The following is a 21,233-nucleotide window of genomic DNA, read 5'->3' as shown; positions in this document are numbered from 1 at the left end:
GGGTGGATCGGGGACGTTGTTGGGGTCTGTGCCGATGGGTGTGTCCGATGGGTGTGTTGGATGCGCTCGCTGGCAGGGATGGGGCGGCTGCTGGACCAAAGGGGATGGGAGACATCATTTGCAATAATTATCAATAACTCTACCAATTAGTCTATTTCATACTAGTGTACTATTACTATTACAATCATCGATGCTCCCACTGCTTCCACCTCTGTGTCCACTACTGATTTCATTATATTATTATATTTCTACTAGGGCTCCTCTTAGTTATCTGTTCAGTCACGTAAAAAGTAGGATATCATCTGTCATTGCCGTTATTGTATCCTGGATCTGTCCCATTATACTGAAGTTAACATCTACTGCCCCGATTGCTGTTTAACGTTGTATTATAATATCACTACTATTGTATATCGTATTGCTTCCTGTTCAATATTTAGTACAGTTATGTCTATAGTTAAATCTTTTCACTAAACAACACAGAAATCGAATGATTTAACTTATCTCTGTACCCATTCAAACTACCACATCCATACATTTACAGCTTGTTTTTTTTTTTGTTTTTGTCCTAATTTTTGCTCCCATCTTCTTGTACTTTTTTTTTCTTTTTTTTTTTTCTCTTTGCTTTGTTCTGTCTTGTTTTACTTAGTTTTCTCCCCCTCTGTGTCTCATTTGCGTATATATGTGTATATATCTGTGTATATATCTGTGACTGGTCTCAGTCTATGTCATCATGTTGCTGTCTATCTATGTTTTATTGCGCTCAATAAAAAAAAAAAAAAAAAAAAAAAAAAGAAAGGAACAGCATTGATCTGAAATAGAAATCTTTTGTAACATTTTAAATGCCTTTATCATCACTTTTGATCAATTTAAAGCATCCTTGCTAAATAAAAGTATTAATTTCTATCTTAAAGTGTATAATGCTACAACAGCTTTTTATTTCAGATAAATGCTGATCTTTGGATCTTTCTAATAATCAAAGAATCCTGAAAGAAATGTACTTGGCTGTTGTAAATATTGATAATCATAATAAAAAATGTTTCTTGAACAGCAAATCAGCATATTAGAAAGATTTCTGAAGAATCGCGTGACACTGAAGACTGGAGTAATGATGCTGAAAATTTAGCTTTGATCACAGGAATAAATTACATTTTAAAATGTATTCAAATGAAAAGCAGTTAGTAGTAACTGGTAGTATAGTTCTCCAACCTAAACGTAGGCCTATTTTAGTACAGTTAACAACATTTCTCATTTTCGTTTTACATTTTTCTTCTAATTTTATTATTTATTTTAATATGCAAAATGCTAATAGCAGTCATAATGTGTGTAGTACATTTCTAGCCCAAATAACTATTTTACCCGATTTTAAGGCAGGGGGCACCATAAGACTGTTGTATAAAGTAAATCAGCGCCACTGATTTAAATCCTCTTCCAGCACCAAACCAGCGGAGAGGAGAGACGCGCTCCTGCGCAACACGCACGGCAGACAGACAGCAGCCTGCCGTTACCTCAACACCACAGCTCGGCTTTGCCAAAAACAAAAGTCACAAAGTTCTGGATTAAAACGACACGGAAATAAATTCTGCCTATTTGTTTTAAGAAGCGCCATGCCAGGGTTTCATTTACCTCAAACTCTGACAAACTGACAGTTCTGACAGCGCGTGGCCAGATTCAAATCGTGTCTGCTCACCAACCGTCGCCTCGCTGAGGAAAACCGATCTTTTGCGCCGCCAACGCGATTACGCTGCTCAGCAAATAGTGGCAAGAAGTCTGAAACCACATGTGCTCGTCTCCAAACCGGAGAGACGCGGTTTCATTTGTCTTCCGAGAGGAAAAGAGTTGGCTTTAAGCCGTACTGACAGACACAAGGGAAGGACGGTCTCCTGAGAGCGCTGGAGAAGACCACTGGAAATAACGTTACACGCGGTGCGTAATATTCACGTTTATTCTTGACACTACTGGACGAATAGTTAAAATAAACGGGGGAAAATGTAGTCTTTGTGGATGGTTATCAGTATAGCCACTTTAGACGCTAACCGTTGCCGGTGAATGGCTCTTTAAACGCGGCGAAGGGGGCGGTAGTTGTGGAGTATACGGCAATGCCAAGTTGAAGGGTCTCGACATTGTCAGTAATAAACGCTGAAGTACCCAGCACATTCTGTTGAACATTTATGGATATTTTCTAAACATCCCCTACTATCAAAAAGTGGAGAGAAATGCTGAATGAAGATGACGCTTTGACTGAGATATTCGCGTAAACCGCAGGCGCACTCGCTGTCAGTCACCTGCTCACAAAGGTAAACGCACCTTTACGCTTAAACACCGTTCAAAATGATGACCAACGGACCCAACATCGTCTACGAATGGCTAAAAACCCTTCAGCTGTGTCAGTATGTCGAGGCTTTTGTGGATAACGGATACGACGACTTGGAAGTTTGCAAACAAATCGGAGACCCGGACTTGGATGCCATCGGGGTGTTCATTCCGCACCACCGCCAGCGGATTCACGATGCCGTGCAAAGGTTAAAAGATCACGATAAGGAGACAGCCACCGGGCTTTATTTCACCCTGGAGCCTATGCCCCCGGTCTCACCTTTATACACGAGTCGCATGGCAGAGCAATGTGAGTCCAGGCTGCGGGGCTCCAGGTCATGGACTGAGCAGAGCAGCGATAGAGCGGCACGCAGCGTGGGGTACATGGGGGCGCCCAGGAATCTGACGCTGGGGAACCGCAAGGAGCTGGAAATCTACCCCAAACTGAAGCTGAAGATCATGCTTAGGGATAAACTCATTAGGGACGGGATTAACCTTGCCAGGCAGCCATACTCTAATAAGGTGAGTAGCTGTGTTTACTTTTCGTCCCGCGTCTGTATAAACCACGTGGCTTGTTCTTAAATCAGACATTTAGATTCAGTTCGAAACACAAACTCAAAATATATATGAAACTTAGGATTCATGTGATTAGAAGAAGAGAGTGGGTTGGATCCAGGGATATGGAGGTTTGATGACTGGAACATTGCCTTAATCTGATTTCCAAAATATGATCAATAGCCTACTGACCGATTTTGGACACACCCTGCATTTCTAATGGCTTTCTGGGATCAGTAGGTCAGCTAGAATTGATCGGCCCATGCAGGAAATGCCATCACACTGCATACATCCACCAATCAGCATCAAATAATTCAAACCTGACCCATCTCCTTTTTTTGTTTTTTGTTTTGTTTTGTTTGAGCACTGAGGCCGGAAGTTCAAGGTTGGATGCAGAATCAAAGGGAGAGAGATAAAGGTCGGGTTGGTGGGTGTGTGAATGTTGCAACCTTGTTTCAGATTGAGTATTCATTATACTTTATTATGGAGATTTAATGAGAGGGATTTGTTTGAGGTAGTACTGGGATTTATATGTACAACAACTTAATGCTTTCTGATGATCCCTGGCATTTAAAGATACAGTAGGTGTTTGATTGTACACCACAGAGTTTCCTCTTTGGGCAAAGAGAAAAAAAAAATCTTGGGTTTTGTAGTTCCCAGCAGCTGGCTAGTAAAGGGACAAAAGGAATTTCCAGAAAACTGGACGGCATTAGAAGTTTTTATTGTTCCACGTGTGGTTCTTCGTCTCTTGGTCCAATTATTGGAATGAATTGTTTGAGATGTGCATTGTTTTTTTAGGATTGTTCAGATGGCTTGCAGTATTCAACCATCTGTACTTAGAAGTTGCTGTATGGTTTGGGTCAATATCTTGAACTGGAATTGGATTAGATAATGACTACGTTTACATGCGCACGAATAATGCGATTATTTCCAATAATCAGAGTAAAGACTTAATCGCATTATGATGTTTACATGTCAAGAGCAAAGCTCTTCACTCCGGTTTACATGGAATTTTCATTATTTCTATTGTCCGTCAATGAATTGCATTATGTTCATGTCGCGCAATGTCGACAATATAAACTCCGTTTCCTGAGCTTCCCAAAAGTGTGTCGCCTTCTTCGCCGCCATCGTTTCTAATCTGCAGGCAGGCACGGCGCCAGAATATTTTCTCTACCTGGGCTAACGTGGGTTAGACCAATGTGTGGGGGTGCTAAGAAAATAATCGATATTCATGACGTCAAAGTTACTTAATGAAGAAATTGTGTGTGTTTTTTTTTTTTTTAAGAAAAGCAGCTCTGGTACATACCATATTTAACAGAAGTATAGTTTTAAATTATATTTAAAACTATGTCAGTTTCATGTCAGTTTTAAATTATATTTAAAACTGACATGAAATAACAGGCTCTGACCGATAAGCTGTCCTACAAAAGCTGGTCTAGGGCATATATTTTAGGCCTATTCAGGGCTCTACACAAGACAACAACAAAAAACCTTTTACATGCAAAGGAAAGACTTCAAAACTGGACAGAACCATGTGCTCCGTGAGACTGGGTTGTGCGCTCAACATTAACACAATTCATATGAATGTGTAATCAGAACTGTGCATACTTTACACTTAAACATTAAACGAACACCACATCTCAATCTTAGTGATAATGTAATGGATTAAATGTAGCGTAATGCAGGAAACTGCGCTCACATGACGTGTGTGGCAGATTACTGTGACAGATACATGCAAACAGCACGGGACAGCACTATTCTATCTCAGCTGCTTGGGGGGCTAAACCGGGGCTATTCAAAATTCTGACGGGGCCCCCCAGCCCCTGTGTAGCGCCGTCCCTGTCTGCAGGTGAGTGGCACATCATTAGTGTAAGTCACGAGCACATGCGCACTCTGGTCAAAGCGGCAATACTGCGATTAAGGTGTTCACATGCCTGTATATTTCATTTACTCATCCATGTGTCATTTCCAAATCTGTATGACTTTCTTTCTTCTGTTGAACTAAAAAAAAGGATATTCGGAGTAAGCTGAGGTTGAACCAACATTGACCCCAATGCTGAGACATTTTAAATTAAATGAGGTTTTGTTTTTAGGTCATGTAATGAACTTCTGCAAAATAGGGCTGTGCAAAAATATCGATACATCTAACTATCGCGATAATTTATTTTACGATAGTGTATCGATAGTCCAACCTCAAGTATCGATCCAACGGCACCACCCGCCCCCTTGAATGTCAAATTCATTTTATTTTTGATATAGCGTCAGATCACAATAGAAGTCATTTAAGGTTATCTTTCCTATAGAACAGGTCTATACATTGTTCTTTTATTAAACAAACTAAATTGTCTTATGTTATTTATCTTATTTACACAAAGGCATGTCATTTCTGTCTCTACATGGTCGCGCGTTTACAATGTCTCCTCCGTGAAAACGCAGACGGGATCGCGCACTCCATTTATAAAAACCGAATTTACTATAGCGCGGAATGCCACCGAATCGTCGAATTTTGGATTAATAAATCAAGAGTTGGTCTGTCACTTAATTCAAATCGCAATATGGACTAGTGTCTGTGAAAACTGAAATGCAAAAGGACCGTTTCAATATGAATCCTGCATGTTCCGTTTGCCTCTGTTATGTATGAATGGTGGAGACGCATTTTTTTTTACTACATGCATACTGAAGCAAACGTGACGCTCCCGCTAATTTTTGGCCTTTGCATCTCACATGAAGAGAAACTCAATCGCCAAAGCTGCTGTGAGTGTCACTTTTACCATTTCATTTGAGAAAGCATCATATCATACTGTACACAGAAACTTCACGGCAACCTGTCAAAATAAAAGTACGGTTTAATGTAACAGAACAATATTAGTCTTGTATTACTTTTGTTCAGTATAATGTAAGTGTTTATATATTCCTATTTAAATAATTTACATAAAACAATATATATATCTGATAAATAAATATTACAACAAGATTAACCACTTAATTGTAGAAAAAAAAACTACAATTATTATTTAAACTTTTTAAACTGAATATAATTTTTCTTCCATGTATTGATTTTAACAGTAAACCTCTGTTTGTTTGCCAAAAATTAAAAGGGTTTATTTTTCATTTGATTATCAGAAAAATTAAAACACAAGAATTTCTAAAAAAAAAAAAGATTGTTGAGCCCTATTGTTTCACTGACATAAAAGTTTACGTTATTACACAAAGTATGCTAAAGTGTTGGGAAAAAGTAACGTTGGCTACTCTGTTCAATCACACTGTGCAGTTCTAATGAATTGGAATGGATGGAAAATAAATTGGAATTGGAATTTTAATTTGTCTGCCGACTTTATCAAGTTAATGTGACATGCATACTAATACAAACTATTGCAATATATCACAATATTTATTGTATCGCAATATATCGTGATATATTGCATCGTGACCCATGTATCGTGATATGTATCGTATCGTGAGGCCCTTGCCGATACACAGCCCTACTGCAAAAGTGCACACCTTTGAATAAGTCTGCATTGTTCTCACCAGAACCAGCTGGTTCTCTTTAAAATACAAATCTTGTGTAATCCCACATAGACTATCTGTGATCAGATGCACATTTAAAGCTGGAATATAATTTAATTTCAGTCACATGTGTTTCAAAAACACATTATGCTTTCTGGATTACAATCCGCCATAAAAATGATACATTTCATTATTCCAGCTGCTGTGAGAAAAGGCTGCAAATGAATCGGCACCTGCAGCATCCTCACATGCGATATAGCCTACTAGCTGGGACACCTTCTTTATGTTTACAGACGTGACGTAATTGATGTGGCGGCATGCTTGAATTTTCAAGAATTTCTACCGGTACCACTTCAAATTAGAAAGATTACTGTTGTGAATCGGGCTAAAGTAAGGAAATAGTTTTGCTGGTTATGTACTTGCTCAAAAAAATATCTGATGATCAAATATTATAATGGTTGAATACTTTCCAATTAAGACAAATTAAAGTGGATCTGACTGCATCCTGCAATATTACAAACCACGACCCTACAAGTTACACCTGCTACTACAACATATGACCCCTACAAAGAAACATCTTTTTAAACTGTTGATACCATGCCCTCGCAGTCTTCCTTTGAGAACACAGTTTTGGAATGTAATGCTGCTATGGCTATCAAGTAGAAGTGTGCATGGAGGGGACATAATGGCTGCAAAGGGGGTGCTGGTGAGCACCCGTCTGAAACCTAAAATGAGAAATGGACACCCTATGGTGTTGTGGACTTGTAAGTCCATTGTAAATCGACAAGTTTGCAAGTTCACATAAAGTGTGCCATTTAAAGGTGCCATAGAATGGAAAACTGTGTTTACCTTGGCATAGTTAAATAGTAACAGTTCAGTACATGGACATGACATACCATGAGTCTCAAACACCGCCATTTCCTCCTTCTTATATAAATCTAGTGTTTGCAAAAGACCACCAAAAAATAGGTCAATTCCAACATAACACCGACTATTGCGCAATAGCCGTGAGATCGTTAATAGTTACGCCCCCAACATTTGCATCGCCCAATCATCAGTAACGTCAGTACATCAGTAAAATAAGGCGAGTCACTGAAGGGACACGGTTAGCTTAATGCTAGCCCTAGCCTGTTGCATTGCGGTACATAGGATTTCACTTACCACATAAACAGAGAGACGACTGCGCTGATGATGGTGAATGACGGAGAAATAACTGCGCTGATGATGGCGAATGATTTACAGATCCTGAGTATCACTGACAAGCAGCTGAACTTGTGTGGTAAGTAAGCACTCCCTCTGCATTATAACTTTACACAGAGCACATGCGATCACAGTAATGAGAGTAAAATGTCGGCGATTCAAAACGGCAGATTCAACAACCCGCATATTAAAAGCAGCTAGAGGTCCGTAATTAAATATATATTTTTAACCATGTGTGAGCTATGAGATGACCAGCTCTGTGAAACAGCCAATCAGAGCAGAGCTCATTAATATTCATGAAGCTTCCAAATAAGGCAATAACAGAGCATTTCATTCTAGGGACAAATCCTAGGGTTGTAAATGGACCTGTAAAACCGTTTCTGGAGATTTTTTGCCCTTTCCTATGTAGGGATGGGTATCGTTAAGGTTTTAACGGTATTACTACTATCGATACCACTTATCGATTCGGTACTTTAACGGTACTCTTATCGGTACTTTTTGTGTGTTTTTAATTAAAAAACTGAAACAAATTGAGAACAGAAATAACAACACTTTATTTTTTAAAAGTAAAATAATTATCTATAGCTTAGTAAACACCAACGTTTGAGCAAATATCTGTTACACAAACAAAACCAATAATTGTAAAACAAATAAACAATTTTCTTGTAAATGAATATACAATGATTTAACTACAAATAATTTTTTAGGTAAGCTCTGCTCTATAATTTCTTAGCATAGTTTATTATTATTTATCTATTTGTAAAAGCAGTACTATAAAGGCATTTTAATGTTCAATATTTATTTAGGCTACTGCATAAAAAATATTCGAAATATTTAGCCTATATGTAGGCTATATGTATCTGAATGTGTGTTTATTAAATTATTAACATTATAATCCTGATTTAGAGTAGGGTTGGGTCGATAGACGATGCCATCGTCCATCGCCGATGGCCAATTGACATCACGATGCTGAGCCGGCATCGCGATCCTCCGCCCCGCCCCCGCCGCAGCAGCAACCCGGTCACGAAAAACACACACTTAAATATAGCCAAATGAAATGCATGCTTTCAATTTCTGCATCTTTACTTATTTTATTATTATTATTATGAGGAAATAATAACAAGGAAGTTATTAGTGATCACAATACAAATTACAGTGAACTCCTAACGAATTACATGAAAGTTCGTTTACATTAATAAATGAGGCATACAAAAACAGCAGAAAAAAAATCAAAATAATTTTAATTAAATTAGATTAAATAAACTACACCAAATATGCCCTTTTCATGGTTTTACCATAATGAACAGAGCTTGGAACAAAAACAAGAGTAGGCTATATCTTTTTTTCCATCGAAATACGAATGTACAATACAAAGCCTAGTATACATTATAAATAACACTTTATCATTCAAATAGATTGGGAATATGGAAACACTTGGATTTGTGCCGAAAAACAGAGGTGCGTGAGCCCAACGCGCTATTTTTAGTTTCGCTTTGTTTTAGTTTCTTAACTTTATATATTTTGTTTCATTTCTGTTCTGTTCTAAATACCTCTACATTTTTTTATCATTCGTTTTGGAGTCAGGGTAACTAACTTATAGCTATGTTTATAGTGTTTATAATGTTAATACATAATATTTCGCTTGATTTGGTATAATTTCTGATATTACCCTTTCTCTCTAAACATTCTGCTGCTCAGTAAATGCGTTTGGAGAGAGTGGGTTAAGCAGTAAGCAAACAATGAGAGCGTTATTGAACTTAAAAAAGCTGACTGGTCGAAAATATGTTAAGGACCAACACACATCCTCCAAATGCATCTATATAAACCCGCGCTTGCTCTTGTCTCGTCTGCACGCACGCACTGTCATGATCTAATGCACTTGTTAATGCCGGATCTTTACAAACAAATACCGGAACGCAAAAATCCAAAATCGGACATTTTCCAGAACAGGATCGGGCTCAAATTAAGCACTGGTGGACACGGTAGGCTACAATTAATTAATTCGTTATGAATAAATTATTTAACAACAACCATCCCTCACCCCCGCCCCCCGCAGACGATGCCATCGTCCATCGCGATATTTCACATTAGACATCGTACGATGCCAAATTGGTCGACATCGCCCAACCCTAATTTAGAGAGACCTTATGTGATGTTTATGTCGTTATTTTAACATAGCATGCATACCTGAGGAGACGAATGATGAAGTAGAAGCTAGGCAGTCGGAAACTTCGCATTTCTGCACATAATGCACTTTGGCTAGATGTTTTGATAAATTGCTTGTGTTTCCACCTTTACAAGCAAAAATCTTGTTGCACTTGTTGCAACGAGCATTGTCTGTGTTCACACGGGTGAAGTGTAACCATACTTTGGATCGTTCTGTGCTCTCCGCCATTGTCACTCCATAAGCGCGCGATCTCTCGTGTTGTGTGCTCGCAAGCTCTGTGTACTGCGGAACAGACTATATTTTGTACGTGAGATAGCAAATAACGGCAGTGCAGGCGAATAACGAATATTATCGCAAATTACAAAAGGCTGGTCAGGTAAAACATGCTAGGTAATGTTTATTTAGCAATAATAAATAGGACATTTATTTTTTACATTTCTCCAGTACCGTCAGCAGAACCGTTAACGTCAGAGCTTACCGATACTTCGGTCTGTCATAATTTGGCACCGGGACCGATAAAGTACCGGGTTTCGGTACACATCCCTATTCCTATGCCATATACCTTCTATGTAGATATCAGAGAACAATTTAAAATATTGTATAAATGCATTCTATGGCACCTATAAGACAGGGCCACTAATGTCTTTATTAGTACTAATAATCTTCTTACCTTCTTCTTTATTTACTCCTGTCTATACCTACCTTGCTTTTTATGATTCACTATGTCCTTCTAGTTCTAAGGCATGCTGATTGTATCCCATATGTAGATCACTCTTTAAATTTTATTCAAGGGTGTAGTGTTATGTTTGGTTATAGGGTTGGGGGAAGGTTTTAAATTGAGAATTTTCTTGCAAAACATCAGTCTACCTGTGGGAACATTTTCATACCAAATACGTACCAATAAGTACATATCACTGCAGTTTCCAACAGAAATGAACACTAGAGGTGGTGAAACAGCGAGCATGTGTAATTATTTTTGTAAACGGTTATGATTTCAGCTCCATATGTTTCACTTTCCGGACATAACAAACTTGCTTAGTAGCTCCGTTGGCATGAAATTAGACTTAGGATGCAGAATCCTTAGGTGCGAATTCCATGAAGAACATGACTCACGATGAAAGGGCCTAAAAGATGAGAGATCAAAAAACAAAACGATTGCGTTATTTACATTACATTCACTTTTCTTAATACAATCGGTAGGTTTAGCTGCAGTGCAATTGGTATGTTATTTTCAGATGTCATGGAGCATTAGAGTTATAGCGTCACTCAATGGACATTTCAAGTCAGAACTGTGGTGACACGTACAAAATCAATGTCACATAAAATGTACCATGTGCACGTTCATTTGTTCCGGGGTAAAAACGAACACTCTTTTAACGCCATCTCAGAATGAATATATCATGAAACGTACATGCCGGTACTTATTTTGCGTCTTACGAAAACGTTCTCACAGGTACGTTTTCACCCTGAGATTAGGTTGCAATCAGTGTTTGATTGGATAATTATTTTATGTTTCAGTGTTAGCTGTCATTTCATACCTCAAAATATTCAAAATCAATACAATGCTGTACAAACCTTAAATATGTAGAACAAAGTACTTCAAAAAAATTTTCATAAAATACACTTTTTTTCTTTGTATAGTAGCAAGCAAAACTTGTGGGGGCATCTTTTGTAGTACAGGTCCTTCTAAAATAATTAGCATATTGTGATAAAGTTCATTATTTTCTGTAATGTACTGATAAACATTAGACTTTCATATATTTTAGATTCATTACACACATTTGAAAGTAGTTCTAGCCTTTTATTGTTTTAATATTGATGATTTTGGCATACAGCTCATGAAAACCCAAAATTCCTATCTCAAAAAATTAGCATATTTCATCCGACCAATAAAAGAAAAGTGTTTTTAATACAAAAAAAGTCAGCCTTCAAATAATTATGTTCAGTTATGCACTCAATACTAGGTCGGGAATCCTTTTGCAGAAATGACTGCTTCAATGCGGCGTGGCATGGAGGCAATCAGCCTGTGGCACTGCTGAGGTGTTATGGAGGCCCAGGATGCTTCGATAGCAGCCTTAAGCTCATCCAGAGTGTTGGGTCTTGCGTCTCTCAACTTTCTCTTCACAATATCCCACAGATTCTCTATGGGGTTCAGGTCAGGAGAGTTGGCAGGCCAGTTGAGCACAGTAATACCATGGTCAGTAAACCATTTACCAGTGGTTTTGGCACTGTGAGCAGGTGCCAGGTCGTGCTAAAAAATGAAATCTTCATCTCCATAAAGCTTTTCAGCAGATGGAAGCATGAAGTGCTCCAAAATCTCCTGATAGCTAGCTGCATTGACCCTGCCCTTCATAAAACACTATCAAGACCCAACACTCTGGATGAGCTTAAGGCCGCTATCGAAGCATCCTGGGCCTCCATAACACCTCAGCAGTGCCACAGGCCGATTGCCTCCATGCCACGCCGCATTGAAGCAGTCATTTCTGCAAAAGGATTCCCGACCAAGTATTGAGTGCATAACTGAACATAATTATTTGAAGGTTGAATTTTTTTGTATTAAAAACACTTTTCTTTTATTGGTCGGATGAAATATGCTAATTTTTTGAGATAGGAATTTGGGGTTTTCATGAGCTGTATGCCAAAATCATCAATATTAAAACAATAAAAGGCTAGAACTACTTTCAAATGTGTGTAATGAATCTAAAATATATGAAAGTCTAATGTTTATCAGTACATTACAGAAAATAATGAACTTTATCACAATATGCTAATTTTTTGAGAAGGACCTGTATAGGACACAAACAGACCCTTCTTTGATAGTTCACCTGTCTAAAGAAACAGACCAAAAGTGAATTAATTATTCATTGGTGATCTTTCCTTCCAGAGAGCTGTTACTGTAACCGCACTGCTGTGCTTGTTTGGGTTCACTGTAGATTGTCTTCTTATTTTAGCAAGATTCTGAACCTCAACCCAAGCATTTAAAAGGCTCATTTGATTCAGTCTGTTGAGAAAGTTCCTTGTATGTGTCTGTTTACTTTGAAATGATAAGCTCACAGCATATGTTCCCTCAGGCACTCGATGAACATATGCTTGGACAGAATGAACAGCGCAGTTGTGTGGAGTGTTCAATTCATTGTTGATTTATGAGACAACAATATATTACAGTGTTAAATTAGGGAAGTGATTGTAATGTTTTCAGTTCCAATGCGAGGGATGTAGTGATGACATTTCATGTCAAAGCTTCATTGCTGTGGTAGATCTGTATACTGCTCCTGGGAGGTTTTAGTAGGCTAAATAAACTTAAAGATTTCGCCGTGGGGTGGAATGCTCATGGTTTAAAGCATTAGCTTGATGACTTTTTAAGTTTATATCAACCTCATGAGTGCTTAGCTACTGTATATGGTCATTGTGAAGTGGATTGTGGAAAACTGTTGTAGATATTTTGTCTGAAATGCATGTTGCAGTGGAAATGATTTACTTGTCCTTAAGGAAAAATCTGCGGTTTGCTGAATGAAAATGTCTGCTACACACATGCAAACACTGATTTATTGTATGTACACTAAACCTTGTAAAATAATCTGTAAATTATTCCCATTGAAACTCTGCGTTAGCTTTCCGCACCTCTCACTGGACTGTTTATCCACAAACAGATTACAGAAGTTTTATGACTTGGCCAGTAGTGGTGGTTTTGTTTATGGCTGATCTTTGAAAATTTTCTGCTTGCAGCTCTTAATAGATCCTTTGACAGGCTGTGGAATGTCGTTCCATCACACGCCAGACCATAATCCTTTTCATGACGCCACAAATGACCTTAGGGGAGCAATAAATACCCATAATGCTTTCCTTTACTACAGAAGAGGTTTATTTATTTAATGATGACTTATCAGTTTTACTGACATGATAGATCCGTTAATACACACAGACACAAACACACAATGTTTGTGTTATTCAGCCAATGTATTTCACTATTTTGTTTAAAAAAAGTAGGTTATGTTTTGTATCTACCATTGGGTTCATGCTGACTCCTATATAATCTGTCTCAAACTGAGCTCTTTACATGGAGATAATATAGGGGTTCACATCATTTTCTTTTCCAGTGGGAAAATGCTTCACAGGAATTGTAAAAACCACAATCACACTGACTTAGAACTTTTTTTCACCCCCCTAAGATGTTTTGCTGTAAACTAAACCTTCTATCTACCACCCAACCACATGTGACCCGAATTGCAAAATGAGTCGGAGTACGGAATAAGTTTGAGCTACAGGCAAAAGAAGTGAAAAATGAGTTCATTAAGCACTCTTTCAGTGATCCCAATGCTCCAAATAGTAATTAAACGTCTAGAATGACCTTTATTTGTACGTTTACTGAGAGGAGTATTTTTTTCTCTGTTTACTTCTGGAAGATTATTGCTGGTTCTCAACACAAGTTGTAGGTCTATTGTTGCAAAGCGCAGCATTCCAGCTTTGTGATTATTCATATCGTTTTTTTTGGTGACAGTGAAATATGATTTTCAAACCCATGCTGATGAAAACAAAAAGATAATCTCAATATTAATCAAACATTTAAAAAAAAAGAAGGAATCACTTGCTGCTCTTGATTAAACTACTGTTTATTTCATCTTTGTTCGTTTTTGTTCAAAAACAAAAAAGTTAAAATAAAAAATAGCTATATTTTGATTAATAATTTAGTAATTATTATTAAGAAAAGAATTGGAGAAAAATATGCAATGTTGCTTGGTGATTTTACTTTGGAACTGTTAGAAAACTTTAATTTGACTTTTCATAAAATCAACTCTGCTGATGTTATTGCCTTCGAACAGCTGTAGCTCAGTAATTTTTTGGTCTGATTCCAACAAGTCACAAAATTTGCTCATTCTAACTGTTTTTGCCAGAGCGGGTCACATATGTTGCCTAAAACTCTTTTTTCTTTGTTGTAAAACAAAATGTGAAAGCTACTTATTTTTCCATAAAAATTGCGCACTACATGCCATTTACCATACAGAAAACACTAACACTGTGAACAAGGGACCGATCTCAGCCGCAGATTCAGCGTCTATTTATAGTTTAGGGGGCGGGACACTACGGACTCTATAGAGCATTTGATTGTACAGAATGTGTGACGAGAAGCTGAAGTGCGGCGTGATATCATCAAAATCGTTGATTCATATTGGCGGAAGTGACACAACTGTAAGTTTTGAATGCTCATATTTTGTAAACCTTAAGGCTAACATATTCATACTAAAAGCGAAAAACTTTATCGATTAGTCTAGCCTGTTTTCAGTTAATGAACGGAACATTGTTGCATCCAATACATCTCCCATCCAATAAATCGCAGTAAGCTTTGTGCTTTGTTACTTTTGATATAAAACAAAGTCTCATTTCAAATTCTGTCCATTTTTTTTTTTTTACAATATTCAAACAATAAATAGTGTTTTGGTGCTGTTTTATGTGGAATGACAGATCACTGTAGCACCTCATATACCCGTACCTGCTATATATCCAAAATAACCAGTATTAAATTGAATCAAATTGAATCACAAGCTTGTGAATCAGAATTTAAGCGAATCATAAAATTTGTGTCAAATTCAGCCCTAGTTGCTCAATTGTAGCTTTGTGCATTTTTGCCAGTCCTGCACTGATGTGGCCTCCAGTAGGCCACTACCTATTTGGAACTTTAAGTAGTTATGTCAGCATAAAATGAAAATTCATCCTAGCACTTTTCTAAATGCATATTTTTGAGTTTTTAGTCATGCTTTACTGTGACTAGCGCACCTCAAAAGTTACATAGATGGCACCCCTGTTTTTCTCCAGAGAGTATTGTTGCTTTTAAGCTATGTTCTGATGGCTTCATTATGGTGCACAGAAATAGGAGATGCATAGGGAATGTGATTGTAGGGCTTGCATATGGCAGCTTTAAATTATTTGATTACATTTTGTATGCATTTTATTGAGTTTGATTCTGGAAGTGTCAGCATTTCCATGCTATGTTAATGGAACTCATAACTCTGAAATCAGATTTCGTTGAACAGGCTTCAGATTCCTCTCTATTCGCCTACAGACCTCCCACAATGCTTCAGTTCCATTAGACAGCTCTGTCAGTTTTTATTTGAATTCAACTTTAGTCAGTGTGCTCAGCCATGGACAGAACGTAATTGTCGGATTACCAATATGGATTTTACATTAACAGAAATACTGACAAATTGATACATAGAGGTATGCAGTCAATTGTGTTGGCTCTGTCTGTAATTTGGTGAGATAGAAGAATAGTGCTTGATAAGTAGTGCACAAAAGATGGAAAATATTATATACAGTCAAACTAAAAAAAATTCAGACACCAGATATAATTTGTGATATTTTGTACTAGTGGGTGCAGGACACTATAGTTCATTAAGTAAGGATAGCAAAATAAAGTAAACTGTGACATTATACCCAAAAATTCGTCATACAGTGGACTACCAGTAAAAAAAAAAAAAAAAAAAAAAAAATTGGACCAAAATTTTGATTTGACATTTTGTTTAGATACATTTCTATCAAAGTTATCTGACATTATCAAGATGAATGCGATCTGAGTTCTTTTCATATTTTATTACCATTTTCTAAACTATGGCAATAAACTGATAGTGTGAAGAAATTCTGATAAATTTTGGTTTGACTGTAATTCATTTGAAATTATCAAGATGAATTTGTTCTGACACAGTTTAACTCTGAGTTCTTGTCATATTGTATTACCATTTTGTAATCTAAAATATGGAGTAAACTGTGATAATGTGAGAAATTTTATGTGTCTGAATAAATTTTGGTTTGACTGTAATTCATTTGTGATTATCAAGATGCATTTGTTCAAACTCTTGAGGTTTAGTCATATTTTATTATCATTTTCTAAAACAAACTGATAATGTAAGAAATTTTGAAGGTGTCAGAATAACTTTTGGTTTGACTTTAATTAATTTGTGATTATCAAGATGAATTTGTTGAGACACAAATTAACTCTTGAGTTCTTTTCATATTTTATTACCATTTTTAAAACTAAAGCAAATAAACTGTGATAATGTGAGAAGTTTTGAAGGTGTCTGAATAACTTTTGGTTTGACTGTATGGAATTTGTCATTATCAAGATGAATTTGTTTCGACACAGTTTAACTCTTAAGTTCTTGTCATATTTTCTACCATTCTCTAAAACTATTGCAAATAAACTGTGATAATGTGAGAATATTGAAGGTGTAGGTGTCTGAATAAATTTTGGTTTGACTAACTATAAGTGTTGTGGAAACAGCTAAATTTGTAAACGTACATCAGCGCATACACTAGATTTTTGGACCAGTTTAGTTAACAGTATAAGTTGTTCTATGAAAGATTGAATTTATATGGATTATTTGTGTTTCATGGGTCTTATGTGGGCATTTTAATTGTGTTGCAGGCTCCTCAAGTTCTTTATTTGCATTATTTTGCTTAACAGCTCAATTATTTGTTGTTTTTTAGTCAAACTTGTCTGTAATGCTTGTTGTTGTAGGAGTGCAGTTTCTGATGACTCTGCAAATCAGCATGTGGCAGAATGACATCTGTCAATACACTAAAATAACCCACCATACTGTATATCCCATAGGGCATAGCTGCATGTACTGTTTACAACAGCTGCATGTAATATGGGTGTAGAAATACACCATATGGCACAAACACATTCATGTCATGTGTTAACAACAAATCTCCAGGCATCATATAACATGTCAAAGAATGGCCCAATTGGGAGATTTTAGTGTTTGTGCACATTCATAATTAATGCAGCACACATCGATGTTCATGTAAATACTGTTTCAGAATAAGTGCATAAGAGCATCATTTTTTCTCTTAGTGCTCTTGCTGTTTGTTAAAACCATTAGGTTCAATTCATTGCTGTATCATTAATGCGACGTTTACAATGTGAGAGTGCAGAGATGAAAGGTAGAGAGGCCTCTTTTCTCTCTCTGTTATTGCTGAACATTCTTCTCACCTGTTTTGGAATTCTTTTAGACTTCCTTATGTTTCCATGGTGACATTTACATAAACACCTTCCACCAAAGAGAGGAAAATGGGGGTTGATGGCATCTAATTACCTGTGATTTATGATGCTCTTTGACAGGGTCGGCACAGGACACATTTATTCAGCTTTATTCCCTATTATACCATTAAGGCCCACATTAAGATTTGTGTGTAGGTGTGTGTGTGTGTGTGTGCTTTTCTTTTACAGCAAATTGAATTCTGAATCCATATGTGCTTTTCTTTGATTTTTGACAAGTGTGATGATGACTGCTGATTTCAGACGGATTCTGTTCAGCATACAGAAAATGAGGGAGGACAGATGAAATAGGATGGGGATGGCGGTTGCCATGGCAACATTTAGTGGTAGTTTTTGTACTGGGATTGTGAAGGAGGGGGGTTGTTTGTGGATTTTAACAGTCCAGCAATTTCTACTTCTATCATTAGATTAGTGATATTATCATTTCACAGAATATTTGCAGAAAAATTACTTTTTGTCTAAAATTTTGTTATAGTAATAGGGTTTCTGTGTTTTATGAAGGGTTGAGTAGAGCCTGTGGTGCATGTCTGTGTTTGTGTGATAGTTTGGGTTCTCGCTTTAATTCTTACTGACTGCCAAAGGACACTGGCCATTGAACAAAGTAATGGACACACACACACACATACACATTCATTCTTAGTCACATAGGCATATTTATTATGACACACTATGTGAATACACTTAAATGGCCTTTTTGTCTTAAATTCAGCTTATTTTGTTTTTCCACCGACATGTATATTGACTAACCACAGTTGGTTTTGTTTTTGCATCCTGTTTAGGGGTGTGTTTATATGCAATAGAAGATAGTACCACAATAGTAGACAAGAAAAAAATCAAATAGTAGTTTGACAATCTCAAGACAATGGTGGAAAATGTGTGTAGACTTTATTAGAATTTTAGTGCATTAAATATTGATTATTTCACAGGCATTCTCAAGTGAAAGAAAATACTAAAATGTATTTGAAATAAATTTCTTTTGTGCTATATATTTATGTGATTAATAAAAATACCCTGCAATTTTACTTTTTAAGCATACTAAACTGGTATACTTACAGTCTGCCAAATTGGAACAACTAATTTTGAGCTTAATGCACTTTAAAAGTTTACCCAAAAATGAAAATTAGCTCATTAGTTATTCACCCTCCACTCATCCTAGGTGTATATGACTTCTTTCAGACGAATGCAACAGGAATTATATTACAAATGATCCTGGCACTTCCAAGCTTTAGAATGGAATGGGCAGGTGTTTCTCTACATCAGTCCAAAACAAGTCTAATAACAGAGCGTCGATCACAGAAAACAGTATCTGCCGATACGATCACCGATACCGATCTTTTTAAAGCCTTGTTTTTTATCATTATTTACATACTCCAATCAGGAGTTTTAGCCATTTATAATAGTGCAGATGTGATGTGTGGTGATTTAAAGTCATTTGCACATTTTAAGATTGAAAGAGAGAAAGCGTGCAGTGATTCACCTGCCTTGTTTGTGAAACTATGTCTCACAGAAAGTTTTCAAATTACCTCACCTTCAGCATTTTAACTATTTTTCACACGCCGGACAGAAACTGTGACGGTACCACTGCATGTTGTGCCATCAGCTTGAGATCGGTTTATGAGATCGGCCTTTTTAGAGACCACCAATCAAACACCAATCGGCTGTTAGTGATCGGTAGCCAATCAGTCGGAGCACCCCCATAATAAAGTGCATCCATCCATAATAAAAAGTGCCTCACACGGCTCTAGGGGGTGAATAAGGCTCTCCTGTAGTGAATCAATGCATATTTGTATGAAAAATATCCATATTTAATACATAATAATCACTTTAATCTCATTTGCGGCAACTGACCGTACACGGAAGCAGCTCCAGGCGGATGACGCAGGACGTTGGTGTTGCACATGTGGCGCTCAGAAGTGACAAACGAATGATGAGAGGTAAACACGGCACAGGTCACAAATTAGAAGTACAAAATGAGGATTTGTAAAGAAAAATGTCAGATGATTTCTATATAAACCAAGAGGAGACTGGTTTTCCTTTGCTGAAGTAGGGAAACTTTGCTTCCTTTGCTCCTGTTAGCAAACGTTGGTTTTGTGTGAGACTCACTGGTGCATGCGCAACGGTGACATCCTATATCCACCCGGAAGGGCTTCCGTGTATGACCAGTTGGCGTAAGATAGTTTAAAATGATTGTTATGTTATAAATATGAATATTTTTATTTTAAAAAATGCATTGATTCACTACAGGAGGCCTTTATTTACCTCCCTGGAGCTGGGTGAGGCACTTTTTGTTATGGATTAATGCACTTTATTGGACTTGTTTTGGACTGATGAAGAGAAACACCCGGCCATGCTATTCTACAGCTTGGAAGTGCCAGGATAATTTTTAAAATATAACTCCAATTGCATTCGTCTGAAAGAAGGAAGTCATATACCCCTAGGATGCCTGGAGGGTGAGTAAATAATGGGTGAATTTAAATTTTTCTGTGAACTATCCCTTTAATTTTGCAGAAGTCCAAGTTCTGGGGTCCAACTGAAGAAGATATACTTAAGTATGTTTCATGTGCTAAAGTGGAACTATTGCAGGTATACTTCAGGTGCACTTTATGTAAGATCATGCAGTCCTTATTAATATTAAAACACATTTTAGGCGTAATATTAAGAAATGTGCATAGTGCAATAAAGATATACTCTAAATGAAGTTAAAATATAATTTTATGTCAGTAAGTCTTAAGTGACTTTTTTATATATAAATTATGGCTTAATTAAAATAGACAGCATAGCAAAATAGACTCATAGAGATCTAATTTACAGTCTATTAAATGTCTCAAACAAATCCAGTTCTTTTTCCAAAGCTGTCATTGTTTCAACTTGGTACCATTTTAACAGTTTCGATTCCTGGCAGAACGATTATAATATTCATCTGTGATCTGCTAAGCTCAGTGATGAGTTGATGAAACATGATTTGTCGAAATCCTCATGTAAAGGCCAATACACTGAGGTACCGAAGAAATATTTCATGTAAATGTCAGGCAGTGAATCATCAGTCCGTTGGTCTGATGATCTCAGTTTGTACAGCAGCGAGTCCTTCTCACAGAAGAGAAAAAGGCTTTCAAGCTTCTGGACAGCTTTATAGCCCCTAACCTTTCCTGTCAAATTCTCTAAACTTGCCGTAACAGTTGGTCATTTGCACTAAAGCATTTGTTTTGTGTCTCTGCCACTGGCCATGTTTCTACAGATGGAGCCAATGGAATAGGAGAAATAAATGATTTTGCCAGTAATTAAATCAGAATTATTTATTTAGAGCATCATTTACCTTCTACTTGATTATTTAATATCTCATTACGCTCTGCTTCTGTGCTTCCATTCTTCTCAGGTGCCTGGCCATCAGCCCTTGCATCCACGAGACGTGACCTTGTTCTTCATAGCAAAGAAAATTTACAT

The 21,233-nt window shown here is 37.0% G+C and overlaps 1 protein-coding gene across 3 annotated transcripts in view; it reads left to right on the top strand.

Moving 5' to 3' along the window:
• Positions 1 to 1,551: 1,551 nt before the first annotated feature.
• sash1a (SAM and SH3 domain containing 1a) overlaps positions 1,552 to 21,233 on the top strand; it is a 279,016-nt gene continuing 259,334 nt past the window's right edge. For 2 of the 3 annotated variants that reach the window (XM_073853108.1, XM_073853107.1), the window contains exon 1: positions 1,552 to 2,832. In XM_073853108.1, the coding sequence (XP_073709209.1) occupies positions 2,329 to 2,832 (504 nt within the window). In that variant the 5' untranslated portion in view covers positions 1,552 to 2,328. The remainder of the gene's footprint in view (positions 2,833 to 21,233) is intronic. The other variant, XM_073853110.1, reaches the window with a different exon arrangement.

This window comes from Garra rufa, chromosome 13, assembly GCF_049309525.1.
Source record: "Garra rufa chromosome 13, GarRuf1.0, whole genome shotgun sequence".
Taxonomy (NCBI): Eukaryota; Metazoa; Chordata; class Actinopteri; order Cypriniformes; family Cyprinidae; genus Garra; species Garra rufa.
The sequence above is the reverse complement of the archived record's forward strand: the minus strand, read 5'-3'. Positions and strand labels throughout refer to the sequence as shown.